Consider the following 24,902-nt stretch of genomic DNA (forward strand, 5'->3'; position numbering starts at 1 on the left):
AAAAAACCCTGATTGGCGACCAGTGTTGCAGACGTTGTATGTGTCTGAAAAAAAATACCAAACATATTCTTAATCTCTCACAATACTCATACAAATTAAGAATATGTTTAGTTTTTTTTCCAGATACACACAACGTCCGCAATACTGGTTGCCAATTAGAAACGCACCATTTGTGCCCGAGCGTACAAAACCACATATTAAATTTATATTTTTTCCAACAAAATTTATACATGTTTTTAAAGCAACAATAAATATGTGTAAAAAATTTCAGAAAAAAAACTCGAACAGTTTTAAATTTATCCTATTCTAAAAGTCATTTTCAAAAACAGAATTCTAGACTAGAATACCCCCTTAAGGCTCCCACTGGCTCGATTACGAAGTCTGTGTTGACAATACACACAGTATTACATCTGGCAAAATTGTGAAATAAAAAGCGTGAAAAATGACGTTAAAAATTATTCTTGCGACGTACAGTGTTATTTTTCGTTTTAGTGCAGTGTTTTTATATTTACAACAATTGTCGTAGAGTATTAATTAAGATATACTGAAGACTCTCATTTTGTCATAATTGAAATATATGAAAGCAAATATTTATTTCAATCCGGTAGCTGTCAAACGGCTTATTTTTGCCCTTGATTATGCACAATTCCATTCGACATATGTGGATTACCCAAACAAAAGGAGAGTTTTCAGTATATTTTACAAGTCTATTCTATCAATAACAAATCCTATGTTATTGAAAAACGTTATTTTAATGTATATCGCAAGAATTTTTATTATATTATTTCTTGCTTTTTAACGTCATCAATCCAAGATGGCTGCAATGAGTAAACAGGAGCCTTAAAATACCGTATTTTAAATAATCCTACATTTATTAGACCCTCATATATCTAAGAGAGGTTCATATAACACGGATTCGTATAATACGACGAAAAAATTTTAATATTTGTTTGTTTTAAAGTAAAATAAAAAATTTTACTATTACATCTTTAATTTATTTTACATTTTTTATAATAAACCCTCTCATCTATTATAAATATGTTTTTATAGACATACATAATCCATATATGTATATGGATTATGTATATATGTATAATTTATGTGACTTGTATAACACGGATTTATATAACATAAAACGCATTCCTCGTTGTATTTATATTTAACGCGTTGAGTATTATCATACCTCTTGATAGTCACTTCAGGAAAAAACACTCAACGGAGGTATAAATTATTCCTGTTATCTGTTTTCTTTTTATAAGCGTGATAATATGTTATCTGAAAATTATGTTTTTATATTTCAGGTCAAACGTATAGTGCCATCGAGCCTTCGGCGTAATCGTTGGTCGCCACTCTGCAAGTTCTAAAACAGCTTCAACACAGTGCGGTTCGAGAAATATCAGACTAAAACAATCGATAGCTTCAGTTGCAGGGAAGCCGCGCAAAGGGCTCGACGAGCAAAAGCTGTCAATTCGGTTTTACGCAGGCCTTACGCAAGACAGACAACGCGCATGACATTTGCCGTGCGTACAGGGCCAATATGACATATTTACGATCAATTGGGGAAGTGATTATCTTCCTGTTGTTGTCGATCTTTGCGATATCGGATGGCATCGTCAGGTCATTCATTCCTAAGAGGTACAAAATGAAGAGCATAGATGGTGAAATCGCTCTCGTGACAGGAGGTGGCGGAGGATTGGGGAGGCTTCTCTCCCTCAGGCTGGCCAACTTGGGCGCCATCGTCATCGTTTGGGATGTAAATGAGACCGGTGAGTCCGAAATGAAAAAATAGAAAAATTATATATTTATAACATTTGCAACAAAATACAAGATAAAATTTTACATGCGCAAAGAAAGAATGTATAAAATTAATAAAATAGAAATATAGCTATGAAACTAGTGGGAATTTTAATAAAATTCTAGAAATATTAGTTATTCTAAATTTGATACAAAAATTATGACAAACATACGTGATAAATTGGTTTATATAATAGTCATAACAAATTTGATAACTGTAACATGTTATAATTCCAAGAACGAATAACATATCTATTGATACCCGGGAAAAAAACCCTTATAATCAGAAGCGGTCTTATATGCTCATACATGAATTTTGGCCGCATAAGCTCTTATGGTCATATATGATTATATGTATAAGATTATATAAAGACATAAAAAAATTTTTTTTCCCGGGTAACATGTCGAAATTAGGTCATCATTACATACACAATAATAAGTCTTTATTTAATTATATCATATAAGCATAGAATTTAACAGAATGGCCAAGTCAAGATTAGAAACTTGACAAAACAGATGAAAAATGTAATTATATATGTATCATTATGTAACTTGATTTCTTAGGAAATGCGATCTTACGTTAAGTTACATATGATTAAATATAAACTTCTATTTTTCGCCAGTGAAAATTAACAAGAGTAATTATTTGACCAAACTGACGTTTAATATCGTAGTATTACATTAATTTGACGTTTCGACACTAGTTTTGTGTCTTTATCAAGAGTTTACTAAAACAACGAAGTCATGTTACATAAAAAATATATCGCACCGCACAAGGAATAAGGAACGTAGAAAGGGAAAATATGTACCTGTCCCATACTAAAGATTAGCCGCACATAAATTTCTTGCAGTTTTAACACTTTGTCAAATTTCAATGTGAAGAAGTCGCGATCCATCCTTAATTAATCGTGCGATGTAGCACCGAATTTTAAGACATAACCGGAACAGAGACATGTGAGAACCGTCGTTCCGAGTCGAAGGACGGCGTCTAACTAATTTGAAAATACAAAATACGCAATTGGGTCACCGGAAGAAAAACATACACACGAAAAGAAACTATTATGTAGATCTTATAATTCGGTCATATTTGAGATTGATCTTATTGTTGTGTTTTTTAATATAAAACATCTCCGCTATCTCCCTCTTCCTCACATTTCTCTCCCTATGCAAAATTTCAGCAGTGGACCATTTAAAATCATACCCGTGCGTCAGTCGGTGCTGCTAACTCCGGAGCGCTTACTCTCATCTTTTTTAATGTCACTAAGATGCTCCTTCACACGAGTTTCCAGGTGTCTTAAAGGGATGCTGGAGTGACGGCCGAACTTCCTCGGTGTCGATAATGTCAACATTTCTAATTTTGTTTTCTCTATATCTGTCTTTGTCTAACGAAATGACATATGTCTTTTGTTCGATTGCTGCGCCATCTCTCGCTACACGCAATACTACTTTGCACGCATACATACATATAAGATTTTCAGACAAATTTTTCTCTTATACTAAAGCTTCTAGGCTCATTTCTGAAAGCACAACATTGTTCTTTTTTGCAATTTCGAGGGTGCTGTATGCTTATTTTATACGTACAAAGCCAAAGTCTAAATTTTTATGTGCAGCAAATGTTGTCACAAATCGAACTATAATTTTTCTATAATATTTTTTTTTGTTTTTGATGTAAAATCGATTGTAGCACCCTCCGTTTTTGTGCGTACTTTAATTCTGTAAAAAAGTTTTTTTAATTCCGTAAAGCCAATTCAAAGTTTAGTCTGTTCAAAAAAATGTCGGTAATTCTTGCCACTCCAGCAGCCCCTTAATGTTTGTCCTATATAGGACACATTACAGTCAATTTTATAAACTACATTTGTTTCCTTCATGTTGTCAAGTTTATCTTTGCCATTTTATAATTGAATCAAGCTTTTTGGGAATCGTGTGAAGGACATCCAGTTAGTTAAACGCCGTCCTTCGACTCGGAATGACGATTCTTATAGCCTCACATTGAAATTTGACAAAGTGTTAAAACTGCAAGAAATTTATGTGCGGCTAATTTTTAGTATGGGACAGGTACATATTTTCTCTTTCTACGTTCTTTGTTCCTTGTGCGATATATTTTTTATGTAACATGACTTCGTTGTTTTAGCAAACTTTTGATAAGGACACAAAACTAGTGTCGAAACGTCGAATTAATGTAATATTACGATATTAAACGTCAGTTTGGTCAAATAATTACTCTTGTTACATATAATTATTCTTATCCATAAAAAAGATGGATGGCCTCTTTCCTCCATAGGGGAGACCGGGATAGGTTGTCACACTTTTCAAATACTGGTTTAAAAAAAATGTTTGCAATATTTTATAATATCATATGTGGAAGACCGGGGCAAAGTCGTCACTATTTTTTCGGTGCCAATTTTTAACAACAAAACAAATAATTTTAGTAAAATGTGGTATACCGTTGTAAAGAGTGAACCCTTGGCTATAAAATTTATATGTCGCTTTGTTCAACTAGTATAGAGTGAAAACGACAAAGGTGCAAAAATTGAAATGTCAAAATTGCCAGGGCGGAGTTGTCACTCCATTCTCGGACTGAATTTTAAATGAAAATTTATAATTCCGATCATAAAAAAAACAGGATACATTTTATTAATTATTTTTTAATAAAAAAGATGGAAACATTAATTAAAAACACGATGGCGGAAAATAATGACAAGGAAAGCGCACACACTTATGTGCCCTACGCCTGCACGTTTCTCGTCAGCTCTATTCTATCATCTCTGAGCACACGCAGCACATATTATCCAAGTCCTCGGCGGAATTCGACCACTACTGCTTCTTTGACTTTGATTTTCGCCGGAAGCCTCCATGATATGGCTTGGTGACGACTTCGCCTCGGACACAAGTTTCAAGTTTGGTTGCTTATAAAATATTGGAATTTATTGAAAATAAAAAAATTTTTACTGGATTTGTGTTCAGCATGCATTACTCTTTAGAATCACTTACTTTGAGATTCGGAGACACAATAATATTTAAGATATTACAAATTTTCGACGCACAAAAAATTTTACTTTTGACCTCCGAAAACACGTTTGCCTCGATAAGAATCACATAATCTCACTAAACTCCGTTGATCACGTGGGCACCATAAGCCGCGTTTACAGTATTAATGGCGAGTTTACACAACATACAGATTTCGAGATAATTGCAATGACGACTTCGCCCCGGTCTCCCCTATTATTTTATAATACGCAGCTACATCCTTTAAGTGTAAGAAAAAAAAATTAAACTTATATATATTTATACACAAAAAAGTTATTTACCTAGCGTTCGTTGTCACATGACTCTGGATTGGTTGTCACGTATTTTTCATATAAAAGAAACATACGACAAATAGTTCCTGTTTTAATGTTTTATTAAGGTGGTCTTTTCGTGAGAACAAGTATTAGATAAGTACTTAAATTTGATATATGTTAAATATACAGTAATAAGGGACATGTGTACGAAAAATCAAGTGAGGTTACCGACACTTTACAAGAAATAAGTCATTCTAGATGTGCGTTTGCGGAGCGTGCCATTGTCATTCTATCCTTGTTTACATCTAACGAACGAGAAAGATAGAACGATGCAAATCGCCACGGCCGAGGTTTTCAACGAATAATACATGTACTTAGCGATCAGATGAATACATTATTCATGTCTTAAAATATTCCCTGAAGTTTCCGGATTTCGTACATACCTTGAAAATAAGGGCTTGCCGAATGTTTTGCTATGATATATGAGGTTAAATAAAAGTAGTGGATCCACGCGCATATTGCTTTACTCGTACTGTCATGCCTGATCTAACCTAAATCGAGTCCAACCGCACTACTATTGTGATATTTTTTTAATTAGTAAATAATTAAATACGATTAACGCGTGCGTGTAAAATCATGTTATATTATTATTATAATTATTGGGATGTTGTTTAATGTTTGTCACTGTTTGTTTTCAATTACCTCATGACGGACTGTTACTTGACTAACTGGGTCCGCGAAAGGACCACCTTAAAGTTTTAGTGACAGTTTTTTGTAGATTTAACTTAACAATATATTACACAGCATGAATTAAATAATTACTAAATAAAAAATTAACAATTTTTATAAATTTTATAATATAATTCTTATATACTTAAAGTAAATAAAAGAATAATAATTCTCATAAACTTTGTAATACTTTCATAAACTTTGAGTAAATAAAAGGGTAAATATTTACCTTTACACAGCCCCCGCCAATGACCTTGACCTTAACATATGTTATCAAGGTCACCCTCTTGACCGACCTTCAGAAGGTTTTTAGCCGTCGTTCGTTTTTTATTAAAAAGTTATTCACAAAAAAAGTTTGGAAAATATACGAATGTCACTACTAAGAGAGGTAATTTGCTGATATGTATGCTGATGTGTGTATAGACAGTAGACAGTACACACTTTGAGCGGGGGAGGGGCTACCGCCTCTCCCTCGCAAACAGGAGAGTGGGAGTGGATCTCGGTTCGCGTGGAAAGTAAAATTTCTTCCGCGTAGAAAGTTCGTAATATTTTAAGTATTATTCAATAAAGTGAAATAAGTATTATTGTCTCTCCGAATCTCAAAGTATGTGATTCTACAGAGTAATGCATGCTGAACACGAATCCAGTGCAGTTTTTTTATTTTCATTGATTTCTATTATTTTATAAGTGACTAAACCTAAAACTTGTGTTCAGGGCAAAGTCGTGACCAAGCCACTGGAACGGACTCGTCCCGGTGGTTTCACTCTATTTTCCGTTGCAAATGCGTCATTGTATTTCTCAACTGCAGGAAAATGGTACGCACGTACCATCGCAAAACGGCTGCCGTCAACAAGGAGCAGCTTAAGAAGGCAGTCCTTCCGGTACAGAAAGACAATATTAAGATAAAAATAGCCGCAAAAGAATTTGGCGTCCTAAGCTCCACGTTAGCCGACTGGCTGAGAAAGAATAATAATGATATAGCACATTTGGATGCCGCCCCGGGGGTGTAACAACTCCGCCCCGGAAATTTTGACTTTTCGATTTTTGCACCTTTGTCGTTTTTACTCTATACCGGTTGAACAAAGCGACGTAAACCAAAAATGCCTATATAAATTTTGTAGCCAAAAGTTCACTCTTTACAATGGTATATTATATTTCACTAAAATGATTTATTTTGTTGTTAAAAATCGGCACCGAAAAAACAGGGCCGACTTTGCCCCTACATTGGATATACATTGGATGACAAATGAAATTTTTATTATCAAATATAAAACATGTAAATGTTAATTTTAAATGTTAATGAATTTCTTTCATACATTAGCTATTGTGACACAATAGAAATAATTAATTATTATAGTGTTTTTGGTGATAAAATTGCGACATTACAGATTCAATCTGTTTACATTACTTTTGTATATCTTACGTTTGATTGATTGTGTTTATTTAAAAAAAATGGCATAATAGTATAACATTTATTCTAATATAGACATCTTTTTATGTAAAATAGACATCGTTTTACGTACGTTTAACAGAACATGAATTATCAATGGACAACATTATTGTCTAACTATTTAACTTTTTATTTATTGACGCACGCAAACTTTATTTTTCACAACAATAACAATATTTTATATACATATAATTATATTACAGCAAAAAGAATATAATTACTAGAACATTTTAATATAACAAAAAGGAGGATAAATGGAGTAAACATAAGATCAAACTTTTATAACTTGTATATTATATCTAAAAAAATACTAATAATATATTTCTAAAATAATAAACTTGAAAAAAAAACTAGTTTTTAAAATATGTGCTTAATCTTATGAGTTTGCTATTATAGATAAACTTATAAAAGATATTTAAAAGTCTCATAATTCTTATATTTTCAACTTCTATGTCATACATTTTTTAAAAACAGAGATTATTGTACGCGTAAATGCTTAAGAGAATCATGCAATGTTCAAAATTCGTGTCCTACATAAAATGAAAAATATATAGATCTGAAATTTGTATGTTATAGATTTAATTAAAATGCGCTCTGAACACTTGTATACAATCATCATAAAATATGACATTAAATTTCTTTTAACACAATCTCGCAGTTATTATAGAACTACAGGAATATATAAACAAATGTATAAAGCAAGATATTTTGTATGTTGTAAAAATTTTTTAAAGTCAGTTATTTATCGTAAAAATAATAAATAATTGATGTATTAATGTAAACATATATTGGTTACATAGTTACATTATAATTGATAATTTTGCTTAGAATAAACAATTGTTTTACATGCATAAATGATGGAATTTTGTAACAAAAAAACGAAATTGAAAAGAAGACGTTTAGGAAGTGACGATGGTTGATATAAATCGATAATACAACTGAAAGACCCGCCATAAATGCAAGGTCGATTAGGCTTCCAAATTTCAGGGTCATTGCGTACGCGCATGGAGCATTAATGTCATTTAAACAGCTTTCAGAATATGATTCGTAAAATGATTGGCTTATATACATACGATCTTCAAAATACGTGCGCAGAAAAAGAGTATGAGGACTATAGTTAGTTTAAGGTCGTTGTGCAATTTATGAATAATATATTAATTTGGCCAGTTGGGTCGAACTAAAACGACTTTTGTTTTTAATGTTTCGACATTTAAATATTTGACAAATGTGTGTTGCACAAAAAATTAAAACTAAAAAATAAATAACAGATTATATAATATTTAATACATAAAACATATCCCACACAGCAAAATATATTACCAACATATCTAGAAGATATCTGAATGACAAAATATTTGATTGTGCAACATTTGTCGAGATATCATGAGAATATCTCAGAGACATCTGCAAGATTATAAAAAACCATGATAATTTTATCTCAGATATGATATCTGATTCTGCATATATATCAAATATCTATGTCATTAAAAGCAGATATATACAAGTCACATAACAAGGATAATTGAAAAGAGTTCTTTTTAAATTCTATTAATTTATGAAATAAATTCTTTTTCCGTATCATTTCTGTTCTAAAATGACTCTTAAGGCTTCTGATCCCTGAGCCGAGAACTCTGCGTTGACGGTGACGACGTACCGTCGCGGCAAAAATAAGAACTCTCTCCAACGGAAAATTCTGTCCTTTGTGACATGTTGACAACCTATTTTGTGTTGCGTTATATTTCTTTATTATTTGCTTTGTACTTGTGCTATAACGTTTAACGTATTCGTGAAACCCGTGAAATTTAACGTATGGTAAAAGATTTGCAAGAAATACATATGCGGAAGGAACATTCTCCACTCCTTTCGATAATTGTCAAATGGCTTGTTTTTCCATATGTTTAGGCTTCGTTTATGGCCGTTTGTTTATTGTCGAGGGAAAAGGATAGTATCAGGATAGATAGTAAGAGGATAGATTTTTTATTGAAATGTCTTTTTATTTTGGAAAATACCGCAACATAAAATAGGGTAATTTCTCGCCTCGATAGCAAGAAATTCAATATGGCCGCGGTGACTACCCAGGAGCCTTAAAAGTTCAAAAAAAATTTATTTTTATATCATCAATTCTGAGTCCGTCTTCAGGTATAAAAGAAATTCTTTTTCTACTCCATAAGAATTCGCAATAAATTCGAAATTATGTTTAGATACTATTCTTCTAATGGAGCTTTATCTGAACACTATTTTGTATCTGAAAAAGAATAAGAAAGAATCCTTCATAATTTATCCAAAAACGATTTATCAAAAATCTTCTAATTCAATTTCTGCGTTAGAAAGAACATAAAATGTACTATACTCCGTCCAACGAGAGATCATGGTTGATCAAACATAAATAACGATAGGGTACAGAGCCGCAACAAGGTTTCGCGTTAAATTATTTTTATTTTTAATAGATATTTTCCAACACTATTAAAAATAAAAATAATTTAACGCGAACACCTTGTTGCGGCTCTATGCCCTATCGTTATTTACGTTTGATCAACCATGATGACCTCTCGTTGGACGGAGTATAGTGCATTTTGCCATGCACTGTATGATATCTCGGAAATATCACGAAAAATATTAGAACTAAATGTCTCACAAGGTTCGCCTTTGCGCCCTAGTGCGTGAAGATTTTTGCTTATGAGAAGGTACTGATGGCGCATGGTAGCCGTGTCGCGGCAGCGCGTTACTTTGAACGCTCGCAGTATTTTTAAAACATCAAAAGGGAATTTTTTCAATTCATTTCGAACAAATTACGCGAATTTATAAAGAATTTGAAAAAGTGAATCTTTTTTGAGTTTATAGTAATTATTTATGCTATCTGGGAATGTAGTATATTCATGATATACAGGGTGGTGTTCATTTTAAATGCCCCAGGCAAATATCTCGAAAAATATGGAAAACATAGAAAAACGTTTTAGACAAAAGTTATAGGATATCAAGGGAGACCATGGTAAAATCAATTTTCAAAAAAAATCGATTTTTTCATGTCACTTAAAGGTTATCGTTATTTTTTTAAACAGAATTGTATGATTTTTTTTACATAATATAATTCTTCTAATTATTCTGCATATAAAGGTATTACACACACATCCACCCACACACACACACACACCCACCCACCCATACACACACACACACACACACACACACACACACACACACACACACACACACACACGCACGCACGCACGCACGCACGCACGCACGCACGCACGCACGCACGCACGCACGCACGCACGCACGCACGCACGCACGCACGCACGCACGCACGCACGCACCCGCACACGCACCCGCACCCGCACCCGCACCCGCACCCGCACCCGCACCCGCACCCGCACCCGCACCCGCACCCGCACCCGCACCCGCACCCGCACCCGCACCCGCACCCGCACCCGCACCCACACACGCACCCGCGCCCGCACCCGCACCCGCACCCCCACCCGCACCCGCACCCGCACCCGCACACGCACACGCACACGCACACGCACATATATATATAAAATATATATAAGATCTGAGAGACTCTTATAAAAATACCAGCCTATATATATATATATATATATATATATATATATATATATATATATAGGCTGGTATTTTTATAGTCAGATCTTATATAATATTTCAGATCATCTGGAAGTCTATCTTAAGATGTTGTACGGATTGTCTCCTTAAGTTGATCTTTATAAAATATAATAAGATGTAACTGTGAATCGGCCATATATTCATATGCAAATGTTGCAGAGATATCATTTCCAAAAATATAATGTGTTATCGAGTAATGATGTCCTATTGATATTCCGTGAATATCTAAAAATAAGATATCTCAGATTTGACTTAAAATCGTATAAAGATATTTTATTATATTTTAGATATATTTTGCTGTGGGTAGTTTTATGTTTTTTAATCCACCAGTTATGATAAAAGAATATTTAGTTTTTAGTATATCTTGTAGTATATTTTAGAATATCTTGTATCCGGCTTAAAAATCTTTAATCTGAAAGTGAAAGTTATCAAATCATCATCAATATTTTGGTGTTTTTTAGTTTGTTACGCGTAAACCACAACAATTATTATAAATTATATAAAAAAAATAAGAAAATAATTTAAATATATGAAATAAATTTTTAAGTTGTGCCTATATATCTTGATTATCGCTTTTAAACACTTAAACAATTTTAAAACTTTATTTTGTTTACGAATAGTATTGTAAACAAGAGAAAAAACGAAATATATTATATTATAGAATATGCATTATAAAACATTTATATGCAAGTCAAAAGATGCATCTTGTCATATAAATCTCGCATTTTTCACATAACGTCAATAAAATTATTCAATTATATTAACGCTTAACATTTGTCGAATAATTAAAATACACGATTCTTGCGATGATAACTGCTTATGGCACAAAGTAATAACATACATTGGTCCAAATTTATATCAAATTTTTTATGACAAATAAAAGAATTTGTATGACAAATAAAAAGTTATTTACACGTACAGTTTATTAATTCTCTTAATACGTATGTTATAATTAAAACATACTATTTTTATTAGAGAATCAACTCGGATTTGGATAAAAAGTGAACAAAAAATAGATGATAATAAAACACGATAGTTTTAAATTCGATTTTACATCCCTCTTTGATAAAGGTAAGGGAGCCGGAACACAAAATGTGTAAGTGCTACGCATACGTTAAAATTATATTCCCAAATCATAAATCCAATATTTTAAAAAACTTCTGAAATCAATAAGACCACAATAAAATAAAATAGATTTGTTGTTGACTACAATAAGATAACATAGTAAGAAAAATAATATTCGATGCAAAAAAAAGATGTATTCGTATCTCACGACATTTCGACTACTAATTTTAATCCTTCTCAAGTGTTAATTTACATATGTCGTACAACCGATCCTAGTCCTGGCATTATGCCAGCAAAAGTCAAGAAACTAAAATCACATTAAAAAGTTAGAATAATAACATAGGAATAAATACAAAAAAAATTTTTAGATTAGAAAACTTACAGGTGTTTTGTGCGTCATACATGAAGTAAAACGTAATAATGTAAAAGAAAGAAATAAGTTTCGGAAAACATGTCAGCACCATTCGTCGGCAAACAGTAAAATGATTACAATCAACGCTAAGTGTTCTTTATTATTATATCATATGATCCGTAAAATTATCCGTGTCTCTGCAAATTGAATGTGTTATTGTGTTGTTTTTATGAAAAACATCTCAGCAATCTCGCGTTTTCTATTTTGTTTTTCACAATGTAAGATTGTTTTCGACCATTCGAATTCGTGATTGTATGCAGTGCGGTGTTTATTGACAACAGAATGGTTGCTGGTATGCTTTCTGATGTCCGCTTGATGCTTTTTAATACGTATCTCCAGTTGCCTTTTAGTTTGGCCAATATAAGTGGCATCGCAGTTTGCACAATTAATTTTATAAACTACACTCGTCAAAAAAATTATCGCAACACACAATTTATACCAAAATTTCGCATAATTTCAAGTAACCATATTTCCGCGAAAAAGTGTATTTGAATTTTTTTTATTTTAAAGGGTAAAGTCTACTTTAAGGAATTTTCGTTAGATTTTGATTTTATCCTCTTCCCCTTCCGTTATTTCTTTAAAAGTAAGTTTTTTCTCCGAAAAATTGCATAATTTGACGAACTCTACGGGGTGAAATAAATTTTTTTCGCAAATATTATAATTATCGTAAAATATGGACTTTTCTTTGCAAATTAAAAAAAATTGACGTTCATACAATTTTTTTCACGGAGTTACGGTGTATCAAAGGTACTTATGCATTTTTGTGCATTCAATTACCGTCAGCATTAGCATTAAGTACCCGATAGGCACCACGTGAAGGTTGATGGTGGGATTTTGCCCAGTGTGTGTGTATGTGTGTATCAGCAGAGATAAGGACCCCACGGTTCGTCACTCCCACAATATTTAATGACTCCAAAAGTTCTCTGCTCTGTGTGTGTGTGTGTGTGTGTGTGTGTTGGGGGAGAGATGTATGTTTACACTTAAAATTGTGTATTACTATATCGTCTTCGGATGACCAAGAATTCAGTATTTATAAACTTAATTATTATCACTTATTGAAAAACGAAGACTTTGAAAGATTCGATTTGTGAATACTATTGTAGACAGGGGATGTATTATAGAATGCGTAATAATTATACATATACATATTTAATGTGAAATATCTACACAATAAAAAAACGAATAATTTGATTTACCTATTTATTGCTGTGCTATTAAATTAATCAATATCGATTTTACTCTGAATGAATAAAATTGTTTATATGTATATTTAATTAATATATAACTTACTTTTAGTTATTTATCCTTAACATATTTCTTACCAAAAGACAAAAACATGCTAAAAAGCTCATTGATGTAAGCTGGCTGTCCACGATAGTAAAACAAGCCCAATCAAAAAGGTGACGTCGATTTAACGATAATTTGACGTCGAAGAGGTTGACAGCTGGTTAAATCGAATTGACCGACGTTTTCGATGTTGAATCACTGTTGATCGACGAACTTTTTGACTGATTATAGTTGACCCACAGCACTTTTTTGGATCAATTATCGAGACATTATTAATTTCGACCATGGGTGTTGGTCAGTTGATGTAATTTCTAAATTAAATAGTTTTTAAATTTTATTGCGAAAAATATTACCCATGGTCGAAATTAATAATGTCGCAATAATTGATCCGAAAAAGTGCTGTGTGAATCCGACAAACCAAGTTAGCTCAAAGTTTTTCAATGTTCATATCGAAAAGACATTATATATTGCCAGTCACGGTCGATTTAAATTACTTTAATTGTTATTTTATATACTGGCAAAAGAAATGTATTATTCTGTTGAAAAAAAATGTTAATCTTTAAACATATTACTTTTTAACTAGCAATAAAAGAATTGAGGATATTAACCAATTTAGTAGAAGCATGTAAATGTATATTATAGCATAATCGGATTCAAATCAACGTAAAAAAACCGTTATAAAAGAATCCGACATTGAAAGTTGAAACAACAGTTAAAAGTTCGTTAATATTTGATACGACTTCGATGTCAAATCAACCAAAATTTCAACTTATTTCGACATTAGATTACCGGTATTAATTCGACGTCGGGTCAACTATACATTTTTCACTAAGAGTAAAATGTCCTTTAAATACTTGGGAATAAAAGTATCCGCAAATTAGGATAGAAAAACCTATGTATAAAACCAGACCAACACAGAGGTAAGAATATCAAGGTGCCTGAAAGTTCTTATTGCAAAACAATCATATGAAACGAGAGGCCAAGATCAGGATATACAAAACTTGTGTCCGACCAATAATGACCTACACAGCGGAAATCAGAGCTGACACCTGCAAAACTAAGAATATCTGTACTGCAGAAATGAAGATACTTATAAAAGCATTTATTACACATACCCTCAGAAACAAAATTCCAAACATAGAAATAAAAAGAAAATGCAACATTCAGGACATCGTCAGATGGATAAAACAAAAAAGACGAGCATGGAATAAACATGTATCAAGAATGGATGACAACAGAGTTGTAAAGATAGCAAAAGACCATGGTCCAAAAGACTCCCAGCCAGACCACTAAAACGCTAGAAGGACAACCGGACATCAACATCGCAACAGGCGCCATAAAAAAAAAGTTGTTAAAAACAGGCTCCAGCTTATTCAAAGAGGAAAAATAAGAAAAAAAAGATATTCCTTACCGAATTGACAAATAAGTGATATTCATCATGATATATACTTTTACGATATGAAGTACATCGTACATATATAATGAGAAAATCAATTGTCTTGAGATAAAAGATAATATTGAATCGCGACTATTGATTTAACATATCTCTTTCAAGAGTAATTAGTATTATGCCGACATAATAATATTCATAGATTTCTTTGATCGAAAACAATTGACATTAACAAGTAGTGACTAATCATATTAATATTCAAAGATTTCTCTGATCGAAAACAATTAACATTACCAAGTAGTCACTATAATCATGTTCAAAGTTCATCAGTTCATCGAATATGCACATAAATACGTTATCTGTAAAAAAATACAATAAAGTAATTTGTAATTAAATTAAAAAGGTTCTAAATTGTGCAAATAATCTTCTGATTCTTTAGATAAACTCTCCAGCAAAAATCGATCACAATTTGTTCTTGTGTGTACATTTTATTTGTGATACAGTTCAATGAGATTCCGGAATATGGCTGTATTATTATGATTAAGAAATCTTTATTTTATTTTCTTATCTGTTTAATTAATCGTATTCCGTTTTATTATTCATGACCGTCATTCTATGACAAGACTTTTAAAATTAACTGCGAAGATATTTGCACTTCCATTCCGCGATGACGCGCAGACCTAATAGCGATAGTTGATGCGACATTTGTATGAGCAATGTCGCGATTCTATCGACGTATTTCCTATTTCGTGAATTTGCTACGTGAATTAATGTTAGAATCGAAAATACTATGTACAAGTATCGATCAGCTTAGATTGATGTTTCTTTCTTTCGATCAATAGCAATAGAAGGTCACTCTGTAGAATTCATTTGAGTTCATGGACATATGTATAAGAAACGACGCTTCTTGAATTTTAATCCGTCCTGTTTATGAACGGCTGTGCGTAAAATAATAATCAACTTTATTATGAAACTATATGTTTCTTCTGCTATGAGGTTTTACTATATGTCGATAGTGTCCCATTTTCAAATAAATTGCACATTAAGAAAAATTAATCAACTCTTCAAAAATTTATTTTTAGATATTTTTAAAATAAAGACTGGTATAAATTTCATCTTGACGATAAAAGTAGCACGACGTTCAAGGTCTACGAGTCTGTTCGCTTAGTTAGGTTCGCAAACTAGTTAACCGTTACAAAAATCAAATGCCAAATGAATATCGTGCCCTGTAAGCGCATATGTCTATAGTGTCACGCAATGCAATGTAGTGTCATTCCAACCTCATTGCGAATTTTGGGTATAATACATAAAATACATGAAAAAAGAAAACACACACATATATAAAAAATATAAATAATTTATCTTTCTTTTTCTTTTTGTATTTCGCCAAATAACTTTATTACTAAATTTATTTGCTAATGTATTTGTTACGAATAAACTATTTTTGCATTTTACTAACTATTTATACCTTTTTTCTATTTATTTTTTGCTTTCTTAGATATTTCAGATTTTTTTATTTAGAAAATAAATTAAATGTTTTAGGAATTGCTTCTTAAAAAATTATTTAAAAACTTATTATTTTAAAAGTATATAGATATTATTTCTATTTTTTACAGAGAGAGAAAGAGAGAGAGAGAGAGAGAGAGAGAGAAAGAGAGAGAGAGAGAGAGAGAGAGAGAGAGAGAGAGAGAGAGAGAGAGAGAGAGCATACAAGTTATAAAAATGTTTCTTTATATATCTATTCCTTTCTCTCTTTTTTCCTGTTATATTGAAAATTTTCACGAAACTTTTTTAAAACATTTTATCAACTTTAAATTTTAAATATAATTGTAATAATCAAATTATTAACAAAAATGTTCATGTTTTAATTGTTGTTAAGAGAAATTGATTTCAGTGAAAGTATCGTAGCAGATGGTTGTATTAATGTTTTTGATCGACCACATGAAGAGAACAGTTACTTTTCAGGCGAGAAGCCAAATAGCGGAAAAGGAACTGTAAAAGATGAAACTTTCTATTCACAGACTTTTACACACACAATATATGATTCATATATTAGATTTTAATTTCTTGTGCACATATACCTATATAAATATATATATATATATTATTTATATTTATATTTATAAATATATACCTAGAAATATAAATATAAATAATATATATATATATATTTATATAGGTATATATATATATAATTACCTATATATATATATATATATATATATATATATTATATATATATTATATATATATATATATATATATACCTATATATATAATTTCTTTTGCAAATAATGTACTTGTATGCTTAATGAAATTTTAAATAGGTACATTAAATATTCTCAGTGATAAGAAAATATTTATATTAGCACATAATTAAAGAAAAAAATTAGTAAATGAAAACTGTTAACTAATTAATTAATTAAAGCTATCATTATTTCTGCGAACTCAAAAATACTAATAATTATTAGATTTACGATAAAATTAAATAAATAATTATAATTCTGAGTTTTATTCGCGGTTTTATATAGAGTATTATTTTTTCAACCTAAGTATAGTGATTATCGTATATGATAATAATGCATTACTATTTCTCCTAAAATAGAATATTATTCTAGCAGATTCAAATTAACGAGAAAGCAACAACGATATCGCAATGTCAAAGTTACCTTTTTCTTTCTCTTGAGATTTTCTTTGTTATTATATAATGACTCGTAGTATCAGTGTTTCATTTATATTTCATAATGCAAGTCTGTTTAACGAGTAGAAAATGTAATAGGCGCACGCAATTATTGCTGTTGAAATGTGCCAAAAGACGTTTTCGAGTAGTTTTTATTTTGTTCCAGGCATCGAGGAAACTGTTAAACTTGTCCGGGCGGCCGGAGGTACGTGTTACGGCTACGTTTGCGACTTGTGCGATCGAGCAGACATATATAAAAAAGCCAAAATTATCAGAGAAGAGGTCGGCAAGGTAACACAATTGCGCGTATTTTATTAAAATTGTGTTTTATAAAAGATTGAAACTGATACCCGAGTATCGCCGAGAATGTGCCAGTGTGTGACAATGATATTCTCACGTTTATTCGAGAAAAAATCTGCCAAATTAAATTGAATTAAATTAGTAAAATTAATAAAATTACCCCTTAAGATGCATACGTGGATCTACGACGTCCGAGCCAAAGTGATATATCTACTCGTAACTGTAAAACTCGTGAGAGAGTCTGTCAGAAGATATTAAATAAACGATATTTATCAAAATGACTATAAAATTGTCAATTACAATTTAGACAGATGTTTCACATAAATTTTCTTAGATTTTTTAAAATACTTTAAGGTAGGGAAAAATAGCGTTGAATGTGATAGACCCATGTATGCACTTAGAAGGTACCGAAAGAACGTATGCACCTTAAGGTTTAAATTAATCAAAATTACATCGACTCGAAATCACAATAACGAAAGAAAAACCAGTCAAAGGCTCTTCTCTAATTATAAGAAATTCATTTATTGTAATGTCGCATAAATTAAAGATCATTTTCTCTGTTATTAGTTTCGATTTTTGACGCGATTCGCGTGTCAAATTTGATAACTTGAACGGTTTGCGAACGGATTCGGCATGAAAGAAACATCATCTTAGGAAACGAATAATCCACGACTCGCCGAGCTATTCGTCGCGCGACAAGAATTTTTTTTGCGGACGATATTATGAAAGTGTCTATATTACGCCATAACGTTACAATACGTTGGGCTCGATATGCGGGCCTGACCTGTTTTAAGAACTGCGAGGAAATATGATTTTTCGTTCTTTTACACGTGTCCGTTCCCTGACACACTTTATGTTTACACAGGAATATAACATTATATTATACATTTTTTTTGTCATCGTAGTTTTCATTCGAATGCGAAGCACTCGCTTCTTCGCAAGCGTTTCTTCACGAGAAAAATTTGTACAAAACGGCATTTTATCGCTTGTTTTTGCTTTTATTTTACTTATTGTACTTTAATGATATATTATATTATTTATATAGGTGACGATTCTCATCAACAACGCGGGCATCGTTACAGGAATGAAATTTCTGGACACTCCGGACAAACTTATCATCCAGACGATGGATGTTAACGTCATGAGTCACTTTTGGGTAAGTGGAAAGTTATTCCTCGCTGGAGAAAATTATATCTCATGATATTTATTTTGTCGCCAAAAAATCGAACGTCGATATAACGTAAACGTGATTCCATTTACCGCATAGCTCTGTAGGATCTATCGCACTATTCGTGAAAATGTTCTTATTGTTAAAGAAGAAAAACTCAAGTCGAGACATTGCCGAGACGCCGCGAAATGAGGTCTCGCTCGTTCTCAGCTTCTCGGTCGTAGAGGTTTTGCAACAAGACGTCGATTTCGAAATAATGTCTCACGACCGCGATATGCGAGTCACTGATATTTTGAGTTATTTAGTTAGCCACAGGTTCGTGAGTCGGGAATTCAAGTATCGCGAGCTACGGTCTCATCCAGTCATCCAGAAGAATCAGCGGAGAGAGGCATTCCATTTTGTTCCTCCCATTTGTTGCGTCGGTCAGGTGCAAGAACCGGTCAGATAGGTCGTCAGACAAGCGGTGCTGTAGTAGATACGCTGTAGTCTCGCTGTGTATTGCGACACGCATGAGCTAGTGGCACGCTTGCCAAATGCAAATAATTCCTTAATTCGAATTCTTACTTAATCGACGATCCGCTCGCAGACTTTCGTTCATTTCGAATCTTTGCTAAAGTGTAATTATACTGATTTTACACTTGTACACATATTAGATATGTCTATTATTACTCATTATTGACTTTTTATTAAACAAAACGAAATAGTTTTGTCATAATTAAATATGCTATATCGAATAGAGTACATTGCTCCCGATAATTTCTATAATGTACATTTCCTTGTCTTGAAATTCGTAGGTCTACTTCGCAAAATATTTATCACAATATTATTAATTATTTATGTCTTTATCTAAAAATGTGTTCGCTCAAGAATGGATTAAAAATATGTAAAGTAAAATTAATAAAATGCGATATTAATTATAAAAAAAAAAATTAAAAAGTCGACAAAAACAAGAACAATATTATTAATATTAATTAATATTAAAGGTTATAGTTGTTAATAATACAGAGTATCCCGAAATTAAATGTTGAAATTTTGGGATCAATAAATTAAGAAAAAAAGTCCTTTTAGACTTGCTCATTTTTGCTTCGTTTTGGAGAAAATCGCAAAAAATTCTTTTTTTCACTTATTTTATACTTTTTTATTTATATTGTTACTTCCTGAAGATATGGTTCAAAATATTGGCTTTTTGTAGCAATGCAAGCATTGCATCTAGCGCTGCTCATAATACATCTGGACACCGTTTTGGTGATATGGTGAACTGTAACCACGATCTCTCATAGCTCTTGAGTCGATTGGCAACGAATAAACTTGCTTCAAAGCCCCCCCCCCCCCAAAAAAAAAATCCATGTGTGTCAGTCCTGTCAGATCGAATAATCGGGGGCCAAGGTACAGGCTCTTCCATGTACAATCCATCGTTGTGGATAATTTATGTTCAGTCAGGCTCGAGTAGCTCTGCCTGAGAAATTTATTTGTTGCCAATCAACTCAAGAGAGCAGCTAAAAAACCGAATCGTGGCTACAGTTCACCAAATACAATATCAACTGAACTGCAGTGTTTAGCTGCAACACGAGCTATCACTGCTATCAGTGCTAAATGCAATGCTTGCATTGCTGCAAGAGGCGAACATTTTGAACAATACTTTTATTAAAAAAATGAAAACATGAATAAATAAGTATAAATAAATAAGTGAAAAAATGAACTGTTTTTTTTGCGATTTTCCCCCAAACAAAGCAAAAACGTACAAATCTCTGAAGGACTTTTTTCTTAGTTTATCGATTCTCTACTTTCCGACATGCTTCCGAAGTTTTGACATTTAATTTCAGGACACCCTATATATTGTAATAATATTATTGCAAAAATTATAAAGATGGAAAAAATATTATATTAAGAGAAAGTGATGAAGAATAAAGTACAATACATACAGGGTGTCCCAAAATTCGCGAATATTGAGTACAAGACGTAATTCTTTATGCTAAAAGAAATAACTTTTCCCTTTAGCAAAATTGCATGTGACAAATAGTTTTTGTAAGAGAGCAGGTTAATAAGGTAGTTCGATGATGAACGACTTTTGCCAAAAGTGATAGGTTTTATTTTTTATATTGAAAGAAGGAAAACTCTCCTGAATCGATTAAAGAAAGAAGATAATTCACCGTCCCGTTCTCAAGATATTTAATTTCAAAATTAGGTGATTTTAACATTGGTCTAATAGGAAAAGAGATATTTTCCTATGAATAACACGAGTTTGCAAAAAATCTTTCGCCAAAAATGTCCGAACAATATATATCGATAGAAAGAGGACACTGTGAGGAAGCCTATAGTTGAAGGTGAACACGATCCACCGTACAGTTTTTTTTTAAATTAATAATTAAAGTTTGGTTTCCGGTGCTCGCTGATTTTCACAACTCGAGCGTGGCGATGTGGCAACACCGCACGCTGGGATCGTCGGCGTAAGGTTAGGTGCACGTTAGGTGTGAAGGCCATGGCACATAGAAAAATTTAAGCAGTAAAACTGAAGCAGTAAGCAAATCAGCCAATCACAGTCAAGAACTTAAGACATAACATAAGCGGTAGCGAATCAATACCGTTGATTTCCTTACTGCTTATGTCTTACTACTTAAGTTTTTTTTATGTGCCCGGGCCTTGAGTGAGCGCAAAGACAAACAAGTGTACCAACCGCACGAACTGTTTGGCGTTACCAAGTCGCTGCCCTCATCTCGTACATAAGGGCAGCGAGGAAAATTGTTTATGTAAAAAATTACATGCACCTTGTGGCGAAATTACTGTACTTCAGTAAATCGCCATATAATAACGCAATAATTCAATCGAAATAATCTCCGAAGTAGAGCACTCAAGAGTTGGCACAAGTTAAAAATTAGTCAAGCGACGCATTAACACACACTTCACTTTAATCTATTTCAGGCAAAATATTATTCTACAACGTAAAAATTACTTACTAATGGTTTTTTTACGTCGTTACAAAGCTTTGCGACGCGTTATCCTATTTTTTTTTAATCATATAAATGATTCAATAAAAAAATAATAAACATTGCTTTGATTTCGGCCCTTCACGACCGAACTACCTTAAAGCAGGTTAACGAATAAGCGCGCTCGTGACGCTCAGGGCCGGCGCGCACTTTTCAGTCACTCGTACCTATTGTCCTTGACCTCTTTCTGTATTGTATTACTTAATTAAAATATGATACAAGTTAACAAAATAAGTTTTGCTCTTATATTACTTGCGTAATAAATAAATAAAAATTGTCTGATTCCATAGTACCGTCTAAAAATAAAGAAGAAAGTAAATAATAATTATGCTAGCGCTTTATATATGCGTTGACCGTTCTAGTAAACTATTTCTTAAGTTTAGTGATACTATATTTAACTATCATACGTAATTATGCAATATTTAGAATAATAGAACGCTCAACACACAAAGTATAAAGAAACTGGGGATAACGCGAATCACGTAGACAATGTGAACCATCACAATATCTAGAATATTATAAAGTGTTACAACCTAGCGGACAGCAGTGGAATTACTAGCTGTTGGCTATCCCTAATCTAACGTATAAACCGGCAACATGGAACAACGTATGATAAAGTTAAAAATTAAACCTAGCTGTCAATCTTCACAGCTTCTTAGGCAGGTATTCATAGTCAGATCTTATTTCAAGACCGTCTTAAGTAATGTCTTAAGTTGCTAATACGGTCATTTGATTGGCTGTGGACGGAGTCTTAAGACTGTCTTTGACCAGCATTTCTATTACATGTACGATAAGAAATAAAAATAGCGATGTTGGATAATTTTGAGAGAATTTGTATTAGCCAAAATTGTTAGGCATCCTATTAAAATAATTATTTTTTTGAAAGAAATAAAAAATAAACGTTTAAACGCGTTTATAATATAATAATAAAACTTAGTTCATATAATAATGAAACTCCAGTAAACAACTTTTAACAAACTTTAATCAAGAATTAGCAAAAGGATTGTATTCGACCCAATTGGCAAATTTTATTGTTCACAATACGCTACATTTCGACCGCAAATTTCGGTCCTTTTCAAGCGTGCAGAAACTCACAAATATTATTAGTTAGACAATGCCCAAACTTACGCCGAATCTAAAAACTGAACATAAAAAATTATGGCACGCGACAATATGATAAGTACAAGTCCAAAAATAATTACATAAATCAAAAACTTACATATTTATGCGTTAAATTCACAGAAGTAAGATACAATTTAACGGCATTTTCGTTATTCGTTTATGTCAAAGGATATGTCATAGCCGTGCGGTGGTAGAATTTTACTAATTTTGCTAATTGTTAATTATTCACTGCATGACGATTCAAGTTTTCCGTTCTTGTTTTTAATCAAGAAGTCTTTCCTGGTATTAGATTCAATTATAAGCATAATTATTACGAGGGAACCTAATAATTTGATCAATAATGATGTATATATGTATATCCTTTCATAATATTATTGTAAAATAAAATTATAAAAAAATTTGTATTTTTTATGATATTCTGTAGCTTAAATTTTGTTTACACAATAATAATATACTAAATAGTATTATAAAACAATAATAATATATTAAAAAGTGGCATGAAAATAAACAATATTTATCAAGATGAGATATGATATTTTTAGTCCAGCTGTCAGCAAGAATATCTATGTATATATATACATATATATAAAACAAAGTCGGGTTAGTTACACTATTTATAACTCAAGAACGGCTGGACAGATTTTGAATTAAGACCATATAAAATAGGGGTAGAATTTTTCGGCGAGTGCTATAGAGTGTATAGTTTTTCGTTACCGATCTTTTTGGTAACCGGTGTCCGAAATTTTTCCAATTTTTCGAGAAATAATTGACCGCCCGGGAAAAAATGTTTATATACAATTTTATCTAATTATATCATATTATGTATAATTATATATATATTATATATAATTATATATATATAGAGTATAGATAAGGAGATAGATAGAGATAGATAGAATGATAGATAGAATTAGAGATATTATATAATATAATTATATATATATATAATTATATATATAATTATATATAATATATATAATTATATATTTATTATATATATATATATTATTATTAATTATATATTAATTATATATATATATAATTATATATAATAAGATCTAATTATGTATTTATTTATATGCAATTATATCAAAATATTTATAACTCCATATCAAATTATGCAAAGTTATATTAAAATTTTTTTTCAAGTTGAGATACATCAAATTATATACAAACTTATATATAATTGCGCTAAATTAGATATAATTATATATATATTTATATTTTAATGTTTGATTGAAATAATAAATAATAAATTTGCGTAAAAATACCATTTTTCTAGTAAGAATAATGTATAATTTTATTTTCATATGTATGTGTGCGTACACATATATTTTATTGTTCACATAATAGAATTTATTAAACTTGGTGTGTTACAAATATAAAAAAGATTATATATAATTATATATAATTATATATAATCATATATGTATAAACTTTAAATTTGGATTATCCGATAAATGGCATTCGATAGGATTTGTTTCTCGTATTTAAAATTTGACGAACAGTAGTATAAAAACGGTATCAAGAGACACGGCACTGTCTCAAGCAGTGCCAAGTTATAATATATGGAATAAATCATTTTACTTTTGATTTTACATATTTACCACAAAAAC

General features: G+C 31.6%; 1 protein-coding gene across 2 annotated transcripts in view; it reads left to right on the forward strand.

The window, feature by feature from the left end:
- LOC143894928 (epidermal retinol dehydrogenase 2) overlaps positions 1 to 24,902 on the forward strand; it is a 117,057-nt gene that overhangs the window by 4,563 nt on the left and 87,592 nt on the right. For both annotated transcript variants that reach the window (XM_077401609.1, XM_077401608.1), the window contains exons 2-4: positions 1,302 to 1,766; positions 17,879 to 18,003; positions 19,058 to 19,168. In XM_077401609.1, coding sequence (XP_077257735.1) covers positions 1,538 to 1,766; positions 17,879 to 18,003; positions 19,058 to 19,168 — 465 coding nt within the window. In that variant the 5' untranslated portion in view covers positions 1,302 to 1,537. The remainder of the gene's footprint in view (positions 1 to 1,301; positions 1,767 to 17,878; positions 18,004 to 19,057; positions 19,169 to 24,902) is intronic.

Source organism: Temnothorax americanus, unplaced genomic scaffold, assembly GCF_048541705.1.
Source record: "Temnothorax americanus isolate GAGA-0224 unplaced genomic scaffold, ASM4854170v1 Scaffold149, whole genome shotgun sequence".
Classification (NCBI taxonomy): domain Eukaryota; kingdom Metazoa; phylum Arthropoda; class Insecta; order Hymenoptera; family Formicidae; genus Temnothorax; species Temnothorax americanus.